Below are 23,501 nucleotides of genomic sequence, written 5' to 3' on the forward strand. Positions count from 1 at the left end.
CTCAGCACCTTCTTGGCCCACTCGAGGGTGCTAGGATGTTGCTCAGATACCGGACCAACATGCTTGCCACCGTAGCGTTCCACGATCTTGGAGTCAATCGGCTGTCTGACCTTAGCTTTCACGCTAAAGATGCCTTGCTTCTACCCACCGTAGATCCTTTCATAACTCTAGCAGAGGTTCCTCTGGTAGTGCTGGCGATTCCGCCGCGTATGAAGGCTCCACCATTCTGCTATCTGAAGAGGAGACACCTACTGGGGTCTTTGTCCTGTTGCTGCAGTTGCCCAGCGACGGTTTCGTCGCCATAGGAGAAGCAGCCCAGCCTGGGATGGATCTAGGTGTCGATTTCGACATCCCTTCATCTCCCTTCATTTAGAGCTGTCCTATCCGCTAACGTATCCGCTCTGAGGCCTGCCAGCGTTTTAACGGGACGGGGGAGGTTGCGACATTAGCCCGTCAGCCATTTCTGATGAGTGTCACCTCATCATACTCAGGTGCCGGAATGCCGCCGCCGTCAGCCCAGGGTTCAACCAAATCCAATAAAAGTTTCTCAAAAACCAGTCCAAAGTCAAAGGTCGTCCAGGGAGTTGTAAGGCCGTGAAGGCCGTAGGTCATTTACACTGCACTACATCCCATTACATTACTGATATTACATGGGTCAAATATTTATTGCTTTGTGATATCTTCTACAGTTGTCGAAAATTAGGAAGTTGTTAATAAAAAAATTAAGTGTTGAGTTATTCTGTATTTTACTAACACGTGTGGCCGCCTAATAAGTTTCGTAGAAAGATATTTAATTATCGTGGCAATGTATATTGCCTAATAGAAACAGTGTATTTGTTTACATTTCTTAAAAACTGTTTTGAAAATAAAGTAATGGATATTGGGTTGTTGTGGTCTGAAATTTCTCGCAACTTTCCGATATTAAGTGGAAATGTAAGTATAACAAAGAGAAGAATTGGTAACAAAAATATATGTAGATATTTCCCAAATCTTAATTAATAGGTTGCAATCACGTATTCTGATGATGACAGCCATCACCAACTGTGCAAGGATATCATATCGCTTGGGTTAAGTGACGCCTTGAGCGAAATAGTTTTTTCAGAAATTCAGTCTGCCGTTCGTGACAAAATTGTGCCTTTGTTTTGGTCAAATTTTCCAATAGGATTGGGGATTACTGAACAAACAGCTGAATCCCAATTTCTGATGTTTCATCAATTTGCCTCGGCTGTTGACAATCTTCAAAAAAATGTTAGTTGCTTAGAAATATTTATAGAGCGAGTAAATAAATTGCATCCTCGGCAAAATAATGATAGTAGGAAATTACATGCAATATTATTGAAAACATTGCTTGGACAAATGCCAACTGGTTTTAATGAAGTCGTGTCTGCTTTTTACTGCGTGGCTTTTCAGATCTATATTCAGATGTACACTAATCCAACTGCTGTGATAACGGGTGAGTATACTTAATCTGAAGTTTACACACACCAAAAATAAGTTGATTCATTTGTTTTTAATTACCAATTGTAATTACATTTGATTTGCTATGTATTAGAACTATTGGGTAAATTTTAGAATAGATAGTTCCGATCAACGATCTGAAGGTACCTTTGGAAAGAGGAAGTTCTCCTGGGATTCACATTTTATTATAATTCATATACTTATATAACTGACAATTATAATATTAACAACTATCGAGCTTCCAGTTCGGCACGGTCGGTGTCAAATATATTTCTAATATAATATGTCGTGTTTACAGACACGTTACATAAAGGCATTCATTCTTGCTGAATTATGAAAGCACATTGTCACTTTCTCTTACAGGTACAGATCTCCACATTCCTTCCTTTTTCTCCAGACGTAGTTTGAAGTTCTCGCTTAGCATCTGCTGATCCTCAGATGTTGAGGTAGTTCGGGAAAAAGACTCGGCGTCGAGGAAAACTGGCGCTGCAGGATTCAATGGGTTTGTGGTTACAATCTTTATCAAATCACCAGCATTCCTGGTATATGTTTTACCACCAGCAGACATTATTTTTGCAAATTCCTAATCTGGAGAAGCTCCCTTATCCGTACATACCCCATTTATAACGAAATTCGTGCTTTTTACCCGACCGCCAAAGTAATCGGAATCGTGTCTTAAAACTTCCAGTGATAGATGAGTTGGGCATTTCTTTATCTCTGTCCCAGCCGTTCTATTATATGTTTCTGTTGGTAAAATAATGATAAACTTGTTAGAGCTTTCAATAACCTTACATGTTATAAATTAGTGGCATTTAGTGAAATGGTTTTAGTTTTTGCGACAGCGACAACTTTAAGCCTACTGCCGCGAAGTCGTGCCCTCGTCGAAATAACTGCTCCCATAAGATGTGTTGCGTGTTGCTTGTCGCCATCTATGTGTTCCATGCATAAGAATTAATGTAGTTAACAGCTGCACAAGTCGACTTACGGCGTGTTTCGAGTCATTCCTTCACTTATCATAACACTGCAACGTTTTTTACTCATGAGCAAATCAATTCATGTGAGCACTGATAGCCGCAAATGCAGTAACATGGATTACCCCATCTAATATTTTGACATATGCCCTTTGATCTATGATAAAATGTTGTTAAAAAAATATGTTTCGCCATTTAGCCCCGGGCCAGGAGCCAAGCTCTTTTTTGTTCTGCTGACAAATTTAGTTCATCATGGAGCTCCTGCAAGCAAAATGATAAATTTTACAGTGGCGTACTATATTGCGATCGTCTGCAGTGGATGTTTTGCGCTTTCGTCCACGAATTTGATTTTTATTTCTATAATTTAAGGCATTTACTACCATTTGAGGAGAGTATTTTATGATTTCTGAGATTTCTTTATAAGTTTTTGCTACTTTTCTCAATTTTTTTTATCGTTTCCCGCTTTTCCTCTGTACAATGTTTTCCTCTACCCCCTGGAAGAAAACTCTATAATTAAGTAAAATAATAATTAATTAAAACTGCTGCTAGATTATGGAACTATACTTACTTTTCTAATTTTGTAAATATTTTTATGTTAAGGCCTATTTTGAAAACGAAATTTCTAATACTCCTATTATTTTGTGGAAAGCAATAACAAGTGTCTCCGAGTATTCGCAAAGCAGAAGTAGAATAGCGATCATCACAATAAAAATGTGTTTCGTACTTTAATGCTAGTGTCCCGTTATGTGTACCGTTACTGTGCCGAGTCATCTAGATGTGATTTAAAAAAGTTATGCAGCCAAACACATTATTTATATTAGCACTCCTATTATTTTGTTGACAACTGTAAGTGCTTGAGCTTACAGTGGCCAGTCTAGAAGTTTGCCTGAGTTTTCTCCAGGGTGCTTGACTACATATTTAATCCTGTTGGAGTTGTAACCCGTCATGAGCAACTTGGCATGTCGCATGCGATGGTCGTCTTCGAAGGGTCGATATTCAGCTCAACTCCACTGCACCATGTTGTTGTTGTTGTTTTACCGGGTACATAGTCCCCATTAAGATGGTAAGGATTAGCTAAGTTATCGTCTACGTCATCTAAGGGAACGCCTAAAAAACGGGGTCGGATCAATGGGGGAGGGGTGTCAGTTGAGTGGGGTTGGTGGTGCATGCAAAGAGGTGGCCAGTGTCATGCGGAAACTTATTGCACGCAGGACATATATTGGATATGCCAGGTTCTATTCTGAATAAGTAGGAATTTAACCGGCTGCTACCTGTCAATATCCAGAACGAAGCTGCGCAAGGGTCACTCTTGTTTCTCGCGGCAACACTGGAAAGAAGTCGGGGGGTGGTGCTGATGGCTCCACTGTGAATGGCGGTCAGTGCTTGTCGGAAGTTTGTTGCGTCCGAAGTTCGGTCGGCGTACTGCCTAATGTCGTCGACGTAATTGAGGAATGACCTTTTGATGTTCCTAGCCCCAAGCAGGTGACTGCAATGGTGATTTCTGCGAAAGCATCCCAGCAGAAACTGCCTGAAGAGCATACGGGCCTCACTATGTAGGTGTTCGATAGGAGACATCAAGAGACATCCTGTCGTAGTCCGAAGTGCAGTAGTCTGACAGGTCTCGTCAACGTCCGGTGTGTTTAACTTGGGTACCTGCTGATCACAGCCTTACTCCACGGCGATCAAAAGCACAGCGGATCAGATCAATGCGTTGATCAGCGCCCTGAGAATGCTAAGCATTTTCAGTACCAATTGGCAGTGTGGAATGGACAAACTAACCACCCTGGTCGGGGTCGAGGCCCATCTAAAACCTCTGTCGTGCTTTGAGTCCGGCACCCGGTTGCAATGCAACTCCACATTCAACTGACAAAGTCAGTTCTTCCCGCATTTGGATTTTAACCACAACCACTACGATACTCCCCGAGGGGCCAGTCCGCATGAGCAGGTTGGAGTAAACTCCGAGGGCTCCTGCTCCCCGTGGTACCAGAATTAGGTCTCCGGTCAGACCTCGTAGCCGAAGCTACTACCAGTTAAGCTTCCGTATGGCTCCGGACTGGTGGCCAGGGGTTGGACCCCATACATACATCACATACACACACCAAACAAACAAAAACGTAACCCTAATTCCCAGCTAACCGCTTTCGCCGCTTAAACAATTCACGCGCAAACGACCTTAACTGTTCGGTATTCCGACTAGTGGAGATCACACCACTAACATCTAATCGTCCATCAGTCCAGCTAATCCCCATACCTCCCAGATCTCTAATGTCCGAGTACATCGGGCACTCCGCAATTAAATGCGACCAATTTTCTAACCCCGCCCCACAAAAACACCCCGACGTATCCGATAGGTGCCTCTGATGCAAAAATGCATTCAGAGGCCCATGTCCCGTAAGTAAAAAACCCAGACTCAGACAAAATCTGAAGTCTGGGTTATCCTCAACGAACCCAATGTCCCGAATGTACTCGTACATCACTCGGACGTTAGGACTATTGTCCCAACGTTCTTGCCACCTACACCTAACCCTATCATTTAGAAGCCTCTTGCTCCCTAGATATCACTCGGCCGTTAGGACTATTGTCCAAACGTTCTTGCCACCTACATCTAACCCTATCATTTAGAAGCCTCTTGCTCCCTAGATATCCCTCCCTCTCCACATCATCATCGGAAATCCAATCATTCCGCAGAAATGACACACTCAAACCCCTTCTTAACCTGAATGCAACAGCACGCTGTATGACAATCAGGTCAAGAGGGGGTGCACCTAATAAAACCTGGGGTCGAATCGTTACATCCGTGCACGGATCGGCAAATATTCGAAAGAAAATTACGTGATACGTCAATCGTATGCAGTGATTGGCATTATGACATACGATAGCAAACGGATCGTAATGTATTTTCAATTCACAATAGTTTTTTAATTCCGCATTGCTTTGGATCGTATTTTTAGGTCACAATAGATGTGAAACTGTCAAAACTTTTGCGAAATTTTCAATAAACTAAAAAAAGCTAATTAAATATCCAACTTTGTTTTTTTTATTTGAGCTCAAGTGAAAGTGATGGGGATAAAAAAATAGTGCGGAGATAGCTAAGAGATCGTAGCAATATCGTAGGTATAAAAAAAATTATGAATCCTCATTAACAAAATTTTCTTTGTAGATTATTGTTGAACAAAGCATTTGAATCTTAAAAAGACGGTGGAGAATTTTAGGAAGAAGTGGAAGATTTACTAACGTTTGTGAGGCATTACATAAAATCTGCATAAAACTTACAATAAGTTACGACCCTCAAAATTGCGGTTCTTATCACACACAAGAATCGACCAAACGATAAGAGACCAAATAATGTATACTTTAATAAATTTAATTCAAATATGTATATGTCCTTTACTTTGTAAATAATTTTATTTTTAATGTCAACTAAAATACAAAAATTTTGTTCATACAAATAATTTTTTTTGTTTTTAATTTTTAAAGTGATATTCCATTCAAGCCACGATATATCACAATCGCGTTCCTCCAACGAAAGAACTTATGCCCTTGGCCGCTCTTACCTGCGTTTCGTATGTTGCAGCCAATTGATGTTGTTGTTTTGGTTATTGTTCTATTATTGTTTTACAAAAACAACAATTGTCTCAAATAGCAGAAGCATCATAAGTCAATATGGCAGCCAATTTGGCGAAACCCAAATGTAGTAAATTTTACAACAAAAACGATTTCACGCTTTGTCGTCGCGTCAGTGCTTCGACACATTGACTCTTTGACAAACGTGAGCTTCGGCCATTGCTTGTCCGTGACAACGGAGATGCGGAAAGATGCGTGAGGCACTTGTTACTCGTATTCCCTTATCAATGTTTGTACATATGTACATATGTGGCTCGTATTTGCTTTCGTAAACATACAGACAAATGTGCCAAGGAAAAATATATGTATGTAAGTATTTGCCATAGAAATTCTATTGCTACAAATGTGGAAACGATAACGAAATAATGCGAATATGCATATTTCATCAAGGTCATTAATTTTTTTTGAAGAAATGAAAGGGATGACCCAAGACGTGTTTCTATAAGCACATTTAAGTTCACTTGGCACATCTTCATTTTGTAATAGTCGAAATGAATACAATGTTTTTCGAAATAATAATTTATTTAAAAATTAAAATTATTGTTTATCTAATTTTTCCCGATTTTGTAAAAGAATTAAAATTTTTACCATTTTTCGGAAAAAATTTTTCATATGACACTAAATAGTCACACATATGTGACTTTGTATATTTTTTCTTCAAATCATTTCTCTTTATACCTTCTCGCGTGAAATCAGTCGTTTTTCTGCCAGAGAACGTGCGTGCTCATTTCTGCTAAATAGCAGAATTATGAATTCCGTAGTTCAAGTTTTTCAGTTTTTACAGAATTCAATGTGCACCGCCTCTATGGCTTTAAGTTCTCTGGTTGAACCCCTGATAGCATGATACATATACTTGTGCAATTCCGGGCGCATATCGATATCGGCGGTGTAAGACTCAACAAGCGCAGTGATTTCCAACGCTAATCGCTATTTCCATCTCGATGTCATAGCCGGTATAGCACAGTTTCTCTTTCATCATGCGCACAGTTCTAAAGACAACGGTTTGATTAAACGTATAACCACTAAGCAGCAGCAACTGTAAAAAAGTAATTTCATAATTATATTAAGCTTATTTTACTAATTCTATTATTCATTGATTTTTTTTTTCGTGCCGAAAGTGTAGTCCCACACGTCACATATCCACCTAACTGCGTACCACACCACACTTTTTAGCTCGACAAGATATCTTCAAAAGATTTAGCATGGATTATTGTCCCAAGAAACGCTGCAAAACCCTGACAAATCATTCTTCTTCTCTATTGGCGTGGTGATAGCCGAGTTTACAACAGCGCGCTGTTTGGCGCCAATTGGAGATTCCAAGTGTAGCCAGGTCCTTCTCCACCTGGTCTTTCAAAGGGAGTGGAGGTCTTCCTATTTCTCTGCTTCCCCCGGCGAATACTGCGTAGAATACTTTCAGAGCTGGAGTATTTTCGTCTTTTCGGACCCCACGACATAGCCAGCGTGGCCGCTGTCCTTAATTCGCTGAATTATGTCAATGTCGTGTTTCTCGTACAGCTCGCTTATAGAGTTTGGTTTTTGTTCATCGAGAGAAGACTTTACTTCCCAATTGTCTACTTTGTCCGAAGTAGCACCTGCTGGCAAGAGATATTCTGCGTTAGATTTCGAGGCTGACGTTGTGGTTGCTGGTGATGCTGGTTCCAAGATAGATGAAATTATCTACAATTTCGAAGTTATGAATATCAACAGTGACGTGGGTGCCTAGTCGCGCGTGGGACGACTGTTTGTTTGAGGACAGGAGATATTTCGTTCACCACCAAACCCATTTGCTTCGCTGCTTTATTCATTCTGGGGAAGGCTGAACTAACAGCGTGGTTGTTAAGGCCAATGATATCAATATCATCGGCATACGCCAGCAGCTGTACACTCTTATAGAAGATTGTACCTTCTCGATTTAGTTCTGCAGCTCGAATTATTTTCTCCAGAAGTAGGTTGAAGAAGTCACACGAGAAAGTCGCCTTGTCTGAAACCTTGTGCGGTATCGAACGGCTCGGAGAAGTCCTTCCCGATTGTGTTGTTGATTTGCCAGGTCTAAAGCCACCAATCAGCTTGTTGGTGGGCTGTAATCTTTTACACAAAGCGCTCGATAGAACTTTATACGCGATGTTGAGGAGGCTTATCACACGGTAATTGGCGCAGATTATGGGGTCTCCCTTTTTGTGGATTGGGCAGAGCACACTTAAATTCCAATCGTTGGGCATGCTTTCGTCCGACCATATTTTACAAAGAAGCTGATGCATGCTCCTTATCAGTTCTTCGCCGCCGTGTTTGAATTGCTCTGCCGGCCCCCGCCTCTTTGTTGTTCTTCGAACTTCTTCATGGTCGGGCAATGGAACGTCTGCTCCATAGTAATCGATTAGGGAATAGGGTTCGAATTCTCCTGGTGTTATGCATTCATGCCATTCAGGAGGCTGGAGAAGTGTTTCCTCCATAATTTTAGTATGCTCTGAGCATCGGTTGCTAGGTCACCTCCTTGGGTTCTTCAAGAGTATGCTCCGGTCTTGAAACTTTCTGTTAGTCACCGCATCTTTTCGTAGAATTTTCGAGCATTACCCCTGTCGGCCAACTTGTCAAGCTCTTCATACTCTCGCATTTCGGTCTCTCTCTTTTTCTGTCCACAAATGCGTCTCGCTTCCCGCTTCAATTCTCGGTATCTATCCCATCTCACACGTGTTGTGGTCGATTGTAACGTTGCGAGGTAGGTAGTTTGCTTTCTCTCCGCTGCGACACGACACTCCTCATCGTACCTGCTGCCATTTTGCATTTTCCGAAAATCAATGGTTTCGGTAGCAGCTGTACGTAAAGAGTTTGAAATGCCGTCCCACAGTTCCCTTATACCGAGTTTTTGACGAGTGCTCTCAGAGAGCAGGTGTGCAAGTCGAGTAGAAAATCGTTCGGCTGTCTGTTGTGATTGCAGCTTCTAGACGTTTATCCACCAGAGTAAATGACAATACTCATCGAAGGAGTCTCTCTCCCACCACGAATCCCACACCGAACTTGCGCTCCTTTATATGGCCACTGTAGTAAATGCCACAAGGACCTATCAACTAGCTGGGCAGCGGCACCTTCCCAATTAAGGGACCGCAAATTCCTGGTGCATGCCCTCAAATCGTAATCCTTATTTAGTTTGCCATGGTCGTCATCGAAAGGAGGATTCTCTTCCGAGGCTATTGGTAATTTTTTTGAACTAGTTTGAAAAAATTTTATACAATAAAATTGAGACTAATTTTTGTGACAATGAAACATAGTCTAAGCGAAAAAGTGAAAAATGATTTCATCATTCCCGTCCTGCTATATGATGCAGAGGCATGGACGATGACAACAACTGATGAGTCGGCGTTACGAGTTTTCGAGATGGGTTCTGCGGAAGATTTACGGTCATTTGCGCATAAGCAATGGCGAATATCGCATTCTAGGGAACGGTGTACGAGATATACGGCGACATTAACATAGTTCAGCGAATTAAGAGAGGGGCTATGCTGGCCAGGTCAAGTCGTTCGGAAGGATGAAAACACTTCAGCTCTGAAAGTATTCGACGCAGTACCCACCGTGGGAAGCAGAGGAAGAAGAGGAAACCTCTCTGCTGGTTGGCAAAATCAAGTGATGTGAATTGAGAATTAATTTTAATTTTAAGTTTTCATTGAAAATAAATTTCCACAAAGGGCTATTTCAATCAAATAATCTCATCTGTGTCATGTGGTGTTTAAATAATTTCCAATTGGATTTTGGTATATCGAATTGGCGCTACTATGCATTGAACAAATTGCAGAGGAAGTGGAGGTGGAGAAAAAAGAAGGAATCGATTGTTGCGCGCTGTTGTGAGCTCGGCTATAACCGCGTAAGAGGTGTCTACGCCATTAAAGAAGAAGAAGAATTTCCTTAGGGGATTGCACAGTGCCTTAAGCAATAAATCATTTCTTAAAGATATTTCCACAAATGAAAAATCTTTCCATGCAAGCCTTTGTTACCGATCGTTCGGTTTGTAGGGCAGCTATAGCTGTAGTGGTAGATTGACGGTTAAAACAAAGGAGCAGCTCCTTGGGAAAAAAAACGTGTGAAAATTTTCACATAGATATATTAAAAACTGAGAGACTAGTATATGCAGACGGACAGATGGATATGGCTAAATCGGCTCAGCTTGTCACGCAGATCATTTTTATATAGAGTCTCCGATATTGCTCAAACGACCGCTCCTGGGAAACCGTTTTAAGTCAATTAAAGACACTAAACCTGAATCGCCACGCGCATTGAAGGCTATTCCGGGAATTAACTTTAACAACTTTTTCGAAGATTGGAAAAAAACGTTGGCACAAGTGTATTGGGCCAGGGGGATTACTTTGAGGGGGACGACATAGATTTTGAAGAATAAATTAAGAATTATAAAATTATGAACAAAGTTACATATATGTTCCATGGAAGCAGGTCGGATATTTCTTTGGTTTTAATAACATTTGAACCTCATATATTTTTTGATATACATATTAATTTTATTTTTTACTTTTTTATTTAATAATTTTTTTGTGTGATTAAAATAAATGTTAATTATGTTTGCTACTTAATATTTCATTGTTATTTTCTTTCAGATGCTGAATTAATGATGAATAAAAAAGAATGTTCCGGATGTAAAAATGAAATGAATGGCTGTGAGTGCCAAAGTTTGGATATATTAATAAATAAAACAAATAAGGCGTTACGAGAAATGGAACTTTTAGATGGCATAGCAGGAGAAAGTTTGACATTACTGGTTCAAAAATGCATAAAAGGGCACATTAAAGAGACATGCCATGGAATATTTGACCGAAGTTTTCTGAGGCAGCTTGAAATTGTAAGTAATTGTTATGTTTAATAAGTCCAAGTAAATCATTTTAAATTTTTTTATTTTCAAACGATATGAACCTAATGTTAATGTGTAGATAAATAATAGACGATAATTGCACAAACATGTAGTCCATTGTTTTGATAACAAAACGTCTGAGATTAAGAGATTATTAACTAAAATTTATATTCACCTGAAATAATGAAGAGAGTGTTCAAAGTGTACGGACGTCTTATTTAATTCGCTCCGTGAATTAAATCTTTACAAAAGAAATTAATAATAAAATCAAGCAAAAAGTAAAACAAAAAACAATTTATTAAATTGTAAACAAACATTGAAAACAGTGCACACAAATTAATAATAATAAACATAAATAAATAGTGCACGAATCAACAAGTGAAAACAAAAAATCGAACAAACAATAATGAGTGCTTCGCAGCCTCACCAGCAAGGCCGTAAGCATTCCTTAAATACCTACTTTAGCTTTGTCGACCCAACAACAACAACGATGTGTAACGGCGATGATGAGTCATCGCGGCGCTTAGCTGAAAAAGAATCGAAGCAAAGAACGCAGTCAGCACAAGCAGCCGAAAACAACAATCGGACAGCAACAAATGCCCTGACAGAACCCAGTCTGCAGGTACTAGCAAGCGCGCAGGCAACGAAGAAAATCACAACGCAAGGTGAGAGTGTACCAATAAAAAAAGACCCGTCTGTACAAACTGGCATTGACCGGTGCGTTAATATAAAAAGGAAACTAAGTCCTTCAAAGTCAGCGGTCAATCCTAAAAAGCTTCAAAGCGGCACACCAATTAAAAATAAAACGGAGGTTTTAAATGGCAACAGATTTGCCATACTAAACAATGGTTCAGACGACGATGCGAAGGCTACCACCACAGTCGTTAATGCCAAACCACCTCTAATACATATATTTGCGTGAACGTAGCAGTAATACTCTTGTTGCGAAATTAAGTGAAATTGTAGGTACTAACAATTTTCATATAGTGCCTTTGAAAAATACAATATTGATAGAAACAAAATTCAGTCCAATGTTTAAAAAAGAATTATGGAAATCGTTAAATTTTTGTCAAATGAAAAACATAATAATTTATTATTCGTATGAACTGAAGAACCTCAGAAACCCGGTTCAATGACTCTACTGCCAAGAAAGAAATCATATTGAAGAGTGTTTGTGGTTTTGGTGATTTAAAACTGTTGTAAATATACTTATTTAAAAGAATTAAATACCACAGCCAATGTTTAAAACTGAATTGTTGCCGAATTCGAATCAACTTAAAAGAAATGAGAACCATCCCATATATAATTTGAAATATTTGCTGCATCGTAGAGTAACTGTTGGAGAACCACATAAAAGAAACGGTCCGGTTCAATGTACTAACTGCCAAGAATATGGGCATACTAAATCATATTGCACTCTACGCAGTGTTTGCATGCAAAACATGACCCAAGATTTAATAAAATCACAAAATCAAACCCTGCAAAATTTGTTAAGTAAAACATGAGCTTACTAAATATCTGTAAATGGAATGCTAACGGTGTTAACCAACATAAATTAGAGATTATTAGATTTCTGTCTGAAAAAAATATAGATGTAATGCTTATATCAGAAACTCATTTAACAAATAAAAATAATTTCAATATACCGCGATTTAGACTGTATGTCACAAATCATCCGGATGGAAAAGCGCATGGTGGCACGGCAGTGTTGATTAGAAATCGTTTAAACCACTATGCTCTAGAATCTCATGCTACTCCACAGTTACAAGCTACAACAATATCACTAAAAACTCGGGGTTGTGACTTAAACCTTACGGCTGTATACTGTCCACCTCGTTTTAAAATTACAGAAAGCGAATTTAAAGACTTTTTTGCAAAACTAGGTCAAAGATTTCTAGCAGGTGGAGATTACAACGCAAAACACACGTACTGGACGGACTGGATACGTCTAATTAATCCGAAAGGACGACAGTTGTACTACACTATTTTGAGTAAGCATAATAAGCTGGATATAATATCTCCTGGTAAGCCGACATACTGGCCCAGTGATAGAAAAAAATTCCAGACTTAATAGGATTTGCTGTAGTCAAAAATATAGATAGGTCGCATATGACAGTCGATACATGTACAGACTTATCATCTGATCATTCTCCGGTACTAATAAAGCTATACGAACAGCTCATGATATTTGAGCCAAAAGTTTCTCTAACATCACATAAAACTAACTGGTTGAAGTATAGAAAGTACAGTATATCAGCAGCCACATCAATATTGGTTACAAAATAAATACAGGAAGAGACATTGATGAAAATATATGAGAATTTAATGACGTAATAACTAATGCAGCTGCATTGGCAACACCAAAAAGAAACAATAAATCAGTTGGTTTCAGAAAGATCACCAATAATGAAATAGAGAAACTTGTAAATGAGAAAAGTCGAGCTAGGCGTGAATGGCAGTTAAATCACTCTCCTTCAACTCTGCTTCAACTGAAATCTGCTGTACGAAAGTTAAGATTTAGCACTTAAACGTGAGGAAGAACGCAACACTGAAAATTATATAAGGAAACTGTGTCCAAGTTCTAGAAAGTAAAATTCCCTTTGGAAAGCCCAAAAGTCTTTCAAGCCACCAGTAGATACCAACATGCTTCTAAGACAGATGAATGGTAATTGGGCACGTAGTGATGAGGATAAGGAAAAATTGCTTTGCAAATCACCTAGAAAAGGTATTACAACCCAACTTCCCAAAGAACAACTTTAAGTTGCCAACCTTGTCTAATACCGCAAACGAGTCGCTTGTGTCTATTAGGACTTCTACTTCTGAAGTTACTCGAACAATAAAAGAACTTAACCCAAGTAAATAGAATTACTAACGAAATAAGAAAATCATTTGAGGACTGAGAGTACTGGTCTGCTGTATTTCTAGACGTCGCTCAGGCGTTTGATAAGGTGTGGCATGAGGGTCTTTTACATAAGATTAAAAATATTCTACCTTTAGAATTGTATAAAACATTGGAGTCTTATTTAAAAAATAGACAATTTATGGTAAAAGTGGGGGATTTCATATCTGATGAACAACAGATAAAGGCTGGTATACCCCAGGGCAGTGTTTTAGGCCCAACACTATACATCATATATACAGCAAATCTTCCAACAGCTAACAATGTATTAACTTCAACTTTTGCGGACGACACAGCTATAGTGAAGAATATTAGCCGAGCACTTAAGGGTGGTCGAAGAATGGCTAGCTAACTGGCGTATAAATGTGAATGAACAAAAGTGTAAGCATGTTACGTTTTCGTTAAGACCAAAAATGTGTCCGGCAGTAAAAATGAACAATATTTTAGTACCCCAAGCGAATGAAGTAACTTATCTTGATATTCACCTAGATAGAAGATTTACGTGGGAAAAACATACAAAAATAAAATAACTTGCATGAAGATAAGGGCTGCAAATTTAAATTGGCTATTAAATAAAAACTCCAAACTTAGCCTAGACAACAAAGTTCTTTTATATAATGCGGTCATAAAGCCGATTTGGATGTATGGCATTCAACTATGGAGTACGACCTGTGAAGCTAATATTGATATAATACAAAGGTTCCAATCAAAAATGCTTCGATCAATTACGTGTTCACCATGGTACATGCGTAATGAAAATATCCATAAAGACCTTGGTATTTCTATGGTAAAGAGGGAGTAGAAGACAGCAGAATTAATATATATCTAAACTCCAAGAGCACCCAAACCCTTTGGCAAATACTTTGGTACATTCCACGCCTTAAAAGAAGAGATATGTCCGCGTACTAAGGAGCAACGTATCACCAAAACAGCTCACTCACTTGCTTGAGCGTGTCTAGTTTTTAAATAGATTTAAGATTTTATAACTTACTAGCTGACCCCGCAAGCGTTGTCCTGCGTCAAATTATATGTTTTGAAATGAAAAGATAGTTGAATTTACGTTGTGTTAAAAATCATTTATTTTCGATTTTTCTTAATTTTTTTCAATGTAACGCGGCTAGAGAAACAACATTTTTTGGTTTCTGTTCCGGTGCATAAATGTACAGAGAAGATGGTTTTCCAACTCGTAAACTAGAAAATTTTAAAAGTAAGATTTTAAACTGCCTGGTAGAGCGAGCGGGAACGTTAAAATTAATATCAGATAAGAGAGTTTTGCAAGAAATATTATACCAAGCATCTCCCTACGACTAGCGAGTATCGGGAGATTTATCAGTTTTAAACGGTTAGTGTAAGGGGATTAAATGCAAATGATTTAAAGCAAAAAGTAAAAATTGTTTTTGAACGGACTCTAACTTATCCGAATGGACTTGGTAACTAGGGTTCCAAACCACAGAAGCATACTCCAATATAGGCCTCACCAGAGATGTAAAAATAATTTTTGTGGTAAGCGGATCTCTAAATTCCTTAGACCAACGTTTAACAGAACTAGGAGCGCCTTTAGCTTTAAAAACCGTGGAAGATGCGTGGAGATTAAAATTGAGTTTGGCGTCCATAGTTACTCCCAGATCAACAAAACTGCATACTTGCTCCAACCTAAAGTTTTGTATTGCGTATGGAGTAGGGTCTACAGCTCTACGTGAAAAGCACATCGTTTTGCATTTTTTAAGGTTCAATGGCATGTCATTTCTATCACACCAAGAAACTAGGTTGTTTAAGTTTGTTTGCAACTGACATCTTTCGCTGTTTGAAGTATACGTTTTAAAAAGTTTTACATCGTCAGCATATAATAAAACTTTTGAAAACTTAACAACAGATGATATGTCATTAATAAATAACAACAACAGAATTGGACCAATATGGCTACTTTGAGGAACGCCTGAAGGAAGGATGTCAGAAAAAGTATCGTTAAATATGACTTGTTGAATTCTATTACCAAGATAAGAAGCAACCCATTTTAGAAATATTGATTGAAAACCAAGAAGATCAAGTTTATTCAAAAGAATTGAATGGTTTACTTTATCAAAAGCTTTACTAAAATCTGTGTATATAACATCAGTATTCTTATTCTCCCTAAAGCCCGTTGATACATGTGATACAAATTCAAGCAAACTAGTTATTGTAGATTTCCCTTTACAAGAAATTAGTGACAATGCTTTCAGGCCCACATGAGTAATGAAGGTCTTTTACCATTACGCGTATATCACGTGATTGCTTGTCCTCGTACGAGTACAAAGAAATTTGCGATTCATTTAATTTCCTTGTGAGTATTCTGTAGTCTGAACTATCTGAAAGATTTATTTTACATGAGCTTGGGCCAGTGAGCTTAAGTGTGTAAGTATTTTTAACTTCCGCGTTTATCAAGGAACGCATCAAAGGTTGACTAAAATTCTCTGATATAATAATTGGCGGAGGGCGATGACTTATTTTTGTAGCTTTTTTACCTTCTGCTGTGTTTTCCGTACTCGGGGACTTCAGCATTACATCCGGTGAAGAATCTGCTTTGCGTTTTTTACTTTCCCTCTTTTTTTTTCTTTTTTAATAGCCAATTTGTTTCATTTTCCAGCTCTTCTTTGTGTGTTTCTGCTACAAAGGTCGATTTTGATGGAGAAGAAGACGTTTCGCTAGTATATTTGTTTAGCGATTTCCTCAAGTTTTCATTTTGGAGTTTAAGTGTCGCATTTTCAGTTTTTAATTCATTGTTTAATGTTTCTATTTTCGTAATGCGTTCGAGCAGCATACCTATTTGGTTACATTGTGCTCCCCCACCGGGAGGCGGGGGGTCCATAACGATCTTATTAAATTATGGTTACGTTAAGTACAAGAAACTGCCTTACCAACTGCTTTACCGACTGTACGTGCAGATAATGTAGTGTCCCTGGCCACCTACAACTCTGCGTAGACAGCTGGTTTGCCGTGCGACAGAAACAGCTGATAACCACTTTAATTGTACGGAGGAGAATTTTTTGCGCGAAAATTAATTGATTTTCCATCGGAATTTCTAAATTCTTTCAAGAGGTTTGGTATGCCGCTGCTTCATTTGCGTCTCAAAGTTGGATCTGTCATTATTATGTTTCGCAATCTTCATGCGTCGAAACTACTATCGAATGCGATAGGGCAGAGTTCTTGATTCTACGAATTCCTTTGAGTTTCAACAATTTGCCATTTTAGTTCAAACATATTCAGTTTCCAGGGATTTGCGATGACAATCAACAGGACACAATGATAGTCGCTAGAAGTATGTGGCATAAATCTGGAAATGCTATGTTTTCCATCTTCTCTGTACATTTAAGCACCGGAACAGAAACCAAAATATATTGTTTATCAAGCTGCGTTACATTGAAAAAAAATGTAGAAAAATCGCCAAAAAATGTTTTTCAACACAATATAAATTCAACTTTCTTTCAATTTCAAAACACATAATTTCACGCAGGACAACGGCTGCGGGGTCAGCTAGTATTTATATAAAGCTGTATGTTGTCGATAGAAAATTGGTTTCCCTATGTGAAAAATAGTAAAATCCGGGTTTTATATGACATTTTCTACATAAATAACAGATGGAAAATAAAAACAGAAATGCCTGCTAAATTTTTGGTAAACAATTATATGTATTAAATGTTGTAAAAAATGTTAGGTCATCATATAAATATATGTATACCTATGTATTTTCCATTAAAAAATGTTGGGCCATTATAAAATAGAGTAATAGTCATTACCTACTTACTTTTTATATTTTTTTAACTTTAAAGTTTTGTTTTGTATATTTCTAGTGGCTGGACGAGACTATAATCAATTGGCTGAGGAAAATTTTTAGTCATGTATGCATGCATTCACAAACTCCTGAGACATGTACTTCTAATATTATAAAAGGATTCAAAGTTAAATTAACATATTTTTTGTATGAACATTTCGCTCTTAGCATTATCGAACAGTTTTTTAGTATAATAATTGGTAAGTACTAAATCATATTAATAAATTATGATTTACAAAATTGTAAATATGATTTAGGAAATTCCTCCTGTGAACCAAAAATTTTTTTATTTATATTGCTTTCGTAAGCTATAATACAGGGGGCCTATTCTGTAACTCGATTCGAAAATGTATTCTATTCGAAATTCGGATCTACTTTATCATTATGCGAAAGTTGTACCACCCTGTGCCAGAAAAAATACGTACAATATTCGTTTTTGCTTTCTACAACTCAAAAGCTAACGAATATTTTATTCGAAAATTAGCTTGAAAATCCGAAAATCGAGTTACAAAATATAAAAAATCCGAATTCGAGTAAATTTATTTTCGAATCGAGTTACAGAATAGGCCCCCAGTTCACTAATAAAAAAGATTTTCATTTAATAACTTGATTTTGATCGGTCAGTTTGTTTGAAAGCTTTGTGCTACAATCGTTTGGTCTGAACTTCGACAATGCCAAAATATGTAAAGCTAATTTGCGAAATAAAAAATTTTTGATACAAAAATTTGATCTGGATCGGCGGTTCCATCACATGAGGTGCTTCTTATTGTGAAAAAGACGTGTTCACCATATCACATCGCTATATCGACTTATCTCCTCACGTTGCCATTGCTCAATTTGTATAAATGATTTCGCACACATCTAGCTTTTCAGTTATATTTTTTCATAATGTAAACGTCAAAATTTAAATTCAATTATAAACAAGTAAGAAAGAGCTAAGTTCGGGTGCAACCGAACATTACTTTAAGGTATAAAACGTTAACCAGAGGATTGAAATCCAAGCATGTTATTTCTCTATGTTTTTAAATTTTTTTATATAAAATACACATTAAGTTCACATTTCACTTTTATTTTGTAATTTTTTATATTTATTAATTTAAAAATCACTTAGAACACTCATCGTTGCAAAGGCTAGATTGTTAATTTTTTTCAGTCCATATGTATATAAAATGAAATTTACTGTATAATATGCGATTTATGGAATAATATTGTAAAATTTACTTCACCCTAAAAAAAAATTCGAGCGAATACCCGGGGTGACTGAAAGTTTGAGCCCTTGAAATACTTTCGCGTAGTACACCTTTTGCGTTGGCGGCCTTCATTATATCCGGGGTGACTGAAGTACTTTCGCGTAGTACTCCTTTTCTGCGTTGCGGCCTTCGGCCGGACTGGGACCAAGGCATGTAAAAATTTTCCAGTGAAAATACGCGACAATCGTGTATTTTTATCTTTAAATTTGTATAGCTCAGAAGCATTTTATGGCATCGCTTTGACTTTAGACACATAGTTCTCAGAATTGAACACTCTACAAAACTGCCCATTGCGAGAAAGTCAAAACTCACACCGGCGAGGTAGTACGGGGCTCCTATACGGATAGGTAAAGTTTTCGCTCATATATGAGATTTCACCTAAATGTGGGCGGTGGCAGTCCCATTTAATGTCTCTGGCGTATTTAGCTTTTGATTTATCGCGCTTTTAGTAGTTTTTAACAGTACCGTTATATGGGGAGTGAGTGGTGTTATTTTCTGATTTCATCCATTTTAATACTGTCGGTAAGAGTTCTTATAATTTTGAGCCGGGCGAGTTTGGTTATTGTAGGTTTGGTTTGTGGGCATGGCAGTGGTCCGATTACGCCCATCTACGAACTCGATTTTTTTCTACTAAGGAATCCACATACCAAGTTTCATCAATATATGTACATATTTCAATTTTTACTCAAGTTACAGCTTGCACGAACGAACGGACAGACAGACAGTCAACCGGATTTCGACTTTTCTCGTCACCCTGATCATTTATATATATAGTATATAACTCTATATCTATCTCGATTAGTAGTAGGTGATACGTTCAACCGTTAGGTGAACAAAACTATAATTCTCTGTAGCAACTGGTTGCAAGTGTATAAAAATCGTGAACCTATTTATAAATAATTTTATTCGACTGTAATTTTGAGATTGGCAAACCTGCTTTTAAGAAAGCTCACTCGTTTCTCCGGAAAAAAAATCAATTCGCGCAAATAATCACGTTACGGGCGGTAGAAAAGGTGGTGAGTTTTCATTTATTTACATTGAAACAGCAGCATTGCTGAAATAAGAACAATAAAAGCTGCGGTGTTACTGCGGAAGGGCGGTAAGCCGGTGACTAAATGAAGAATAAGAATGGTTTTTATTTATTACGTACTTAATCTCATTTGCGAAAATAGTTTATCTAATATTTTTATGTTGTTCCCATCATACATTTCGCAGACATTGTTCAGCGTTTTACAACAAAAGCTTCTTACAAGTTTTAAGTTTAAGTTTATTTTTAATTTTAGATTTTCCGGATTCCATTCCTGCCATAGATGATTTAAAGATTTGCATGGAAAAGATAGATATGAGAAAACACTTCATTCGAACTCTGACGAATACATTAAAAGTTCGAGTATTACATCCTGGCGTTAATACTATGGATATTTTAACTGGATATATTGCCGCAATTAAAGCTATCAGATATCTTGACAACAGTGGAATTATTTTAGAAACAGTTACTACACCAATAAGAGATTATCTTCGCAAACGCAGTGATACTGTGAGGCGTGTGGTAACAGGTCTGACTGAAGAAGGCCCTACTGATTTAACAGAAGAACTAGCTAAAGGAGAATCAAGTAAAGAAAATGCGAAACTAGACGCTAATGACGAACTGAACAATTGGGAAAATTGGTTGCCAGACTCTTATGGTATCGATCAGACAGCACGCGCTCAGTTAATCAATGTCAACCGTTCAGCCGATATAATATCTATGGTAGTTGACATATATGGAAGTAAAGAACTTTTTATGAACGAATACCGTAACTTAATGGCAGATCGGTTACTAACTTATTTGGATTTCAATGCGGATAAAGAAATAAGAAACTTGGAATTACTTAAACTAAGATTTGGAGACTCGTTACTTCACAGCTGTGAAGTCATGTTGAAAGATCTCACAGACTCAAAACGAATTAATTCACATATCTCAAGTGATACAAAATATAAAGAAAGTGAGTTTTTAATGTTGTAATTATTTTTATTGTTTTCCAATTATGCAGTGTCACATATAAGCATTTTTCACCCGGACGATTAAAAATTAAAATATAATACAGTCAAATCTGGATAAGCGAGAGTTCAAGGGAGCACAATCTCATTCTCGCTTATAGAGGTTTTTCGATAACCCGAGTGCGATAAAATAACAATGTTATTTAGTTCCACGCAATAGAATAGGCACAATATTGACAAGAAAACAATACAAAAACAATTGTAGAAAGTTCCACGAAAGTTAAGAATGAGCCATAAAATAGCAGATGTTTAATTTTGTAATTTGTTACTTTATGTGTTTATCTTTTATGTATGTATGTTTGTATTCTTATTGTAACTATAATTCCTCCCTGGTTACAAGAGTATAAAAACAATATACATAAATAAAAAAGCAGAAATTGACTGTCGACTTATACAAGGTATAGAGAAGTAGCATTCTCACTTAAAAAAGGAGGTCCATGAGGAAAAAAAGACTCTTTCTTACAGAGGATTCTGTTTCTCGCTAATAGATGTTTTGGGAGTTTAAATGATGAGTCCTGGCTATAAATATGTTATTTAGAGAGTTTTCTTAGCATTAATCAAGTTCAACACTTACCAGGTTTGATGTCTTTGCAAACCTACATACTTATATCAAAAATATTGATGCGAGACAGTATGATGAATATTTCAGAATTAACTGGAGGAAGACGGATTCAGCATAATGATCTTATCGATTCAAGCTTTTGCTGATATATAAGAGCCAGCTGGCCAAATTGGTCTAAAAATCAATGAAGATATAACGAAATATATGATAATATCCAGAAAAAATAAAGCAGGGTCAGGAGTAAAAATTTACCAATATATGTTTGAAATTGTAAAAGCCTTTACTTACCTGGGCTTCGAACTCATTAGCGATAACTCAACAAGCTTAAGTATCAATGATAAGATACAAGAAGCAATAAAGTAAGATCCTAAGAAATTGGAGCAATAAAAGATAATGGCTGGTGGTGTATAAAGTACAAGTAGAACATTGAGCTAGACCCGCTTATACGAGGTGAAAATGTCATACGCTTTATGAAAACGCAGCGACTTAGTTATCTCCACCATATTACGAGAATGGACAAAAAGAGAGCACAGAAGAAAATTGTATTGACCACAGCATCCACCCCTAAAGCAAAGGGAAGACCGCGATCAAGATGGATTGACGAACTCAAAGAAGTCAAGAAGATGCTTAGCATTCTAGCATAACTTTATAGTAACTGCAAATGGCCGAGACACATTTGGAGGACACATGTAGACACATTGGTTGTAGGCCAAAAAATTATGATGATCTTTATAACACCCAGAAGGAAACGTCAGATACCCTATAAAATATACACTAAATGATCAGGGTGACGAGCTTAGACCATTTAGCCATGTCCATTTGGTTGTAACTATCTGTAATCACTATGGCTTATAGCTGCCATACTAACTAAACGTTTATTATTTGAAGCAATAATGCAATCTTCGAAGAAATGGTTCAGATAACTAGGGCTTATAGCTGTCATACAAACTGAATGATCGGAATCAAGTGATTTCATGGAAAACTTTTTCATTTCACGAGTTATCTTCACGGCATGAATTATTGTCTAAGGCAATAATGCAAACTCCGAAGAAATTGTTCATATCGGATAACATAGCATAACTTGCAAACGGAACTATCGAAAATTATTTACAATGTATTTGTGAACGGTTATTGTCTTACAATTTGGTACCTTACATTTCTTTTATATCTATGGTTCCTATATTAATAAATTTTAGGCTCACAAATTTATACATAACTCTAGTTTTCTTTGTTTAATTTTGTACGAACTTAAATACATATACATATGTATATAATTATAATATCGGCCAAAAACAAATACGCATTAAACTTTACAATAATATTTACTTTGTTTATGCTTATTGTTTACAGATAAAACATTTGATATATCAGCATTCACAATATCTGCGCAGTTTTGGCCTACTTTCAATAAAGAAAGTCTGGAGCTTCCCGACGAAATTGCCAACGAGTTTGAAAAATACACTAAAGCTTATGAAGCATATAAAGGAAATAGAACATTAAATTGGAGGACAGTAACTGGACGAGTTCATATTCTTATTGAAATAGGGCAACGGATAATAGAAATGACAGTATCACCAACACATGCAATCATATTATACCACTTCCAAGATAAAGGTGAGTTTTTGGTGACATGCTTATCTAATAGGGCTCCAAGATTTTCAGGAAAAAATTTAACGTGCGTTTACAAAAAATTAACTTTAAATGTCACGTAAGCTATTTTGTTTTGAATAAAAGCTTTATCTGTCAAAAGCGTGCCGTGTCGGCTTACATTTCTCCCTTTTCTTTTACACACTACTAATATAAAGGCGAAAGTTTGTGAGAGTGTATGTTTGTTACTTCTTCCCGACTAAACGGCTGGAGCGATTTTAACAAAATTTGGCATGGAGTCAGCTGACATACTAGACATAGGCTACGTTGTACTGCAACTACTTGAGAAATTCGAAGAAAATTAATTTGCGGATAATATTTTGAGAACTTTGTACATAACTTTTTCAATTAAAATGCTTTACTTAAAACGACCCCCAATTCCTATGTACA

General features: G+C 37.3%; 1 protein-coding gene across 1 annotated transcript in view; it reads left to right on the forward strand.

The window, feature by feature from the left end:
• The first annotated feature begins 820 nt into the window (after positions 1-820).
• LOC126756548 (anaphase-promoting complex subunit 2) overlaps positions 821-23,501 on the forward strand; it is a 45,491-nt gene continuing 22,810 nt past the window's right edge. The window contains exons 1-6 of the mRNA XM_050469689.1: positions 821-933; positions 1,003-1,453; positions 10,655-10,896; positions 17,632-17,812; positions 20,146-20,847; positions 22,815-23,078. Coding sequence (XP_050325646.1) covers positions 874-933; positions 1,003-1,453; positions 10,655-10,896; positions 17,632-17,812; positions 20,146-20,847; positions 22,815-23,078 — 1,900 coding nt within the window. The 5' untranslated portion in view covers positions 821-873. The remainder of the gene's footprint in view (positions 934-1,002; positions 1,454-10,654; positions 10,897-17,631; positions 17,813-20,145; positions 20,848-22,814; positions 23,079-23,501) is intronic.

The sequence above is a fragment of the Bactrocera neohumeralis genome, chromosome 4 (assembly GCF_024586455.1).
Source record: "Bactrocera neohumeralis isolate Rockhampton chromosome 4, APGP_CSIRO_Bneo_wtdbg2-racon-allhic-juicebox.fasta_v2, whole genome shotgun sequence".
NCBI lineage: Eukaryota > Metazoa > Arthropoda > Insecta > Diptera > Tephritidae > Bactrocera > Bactrocera neohumeralis.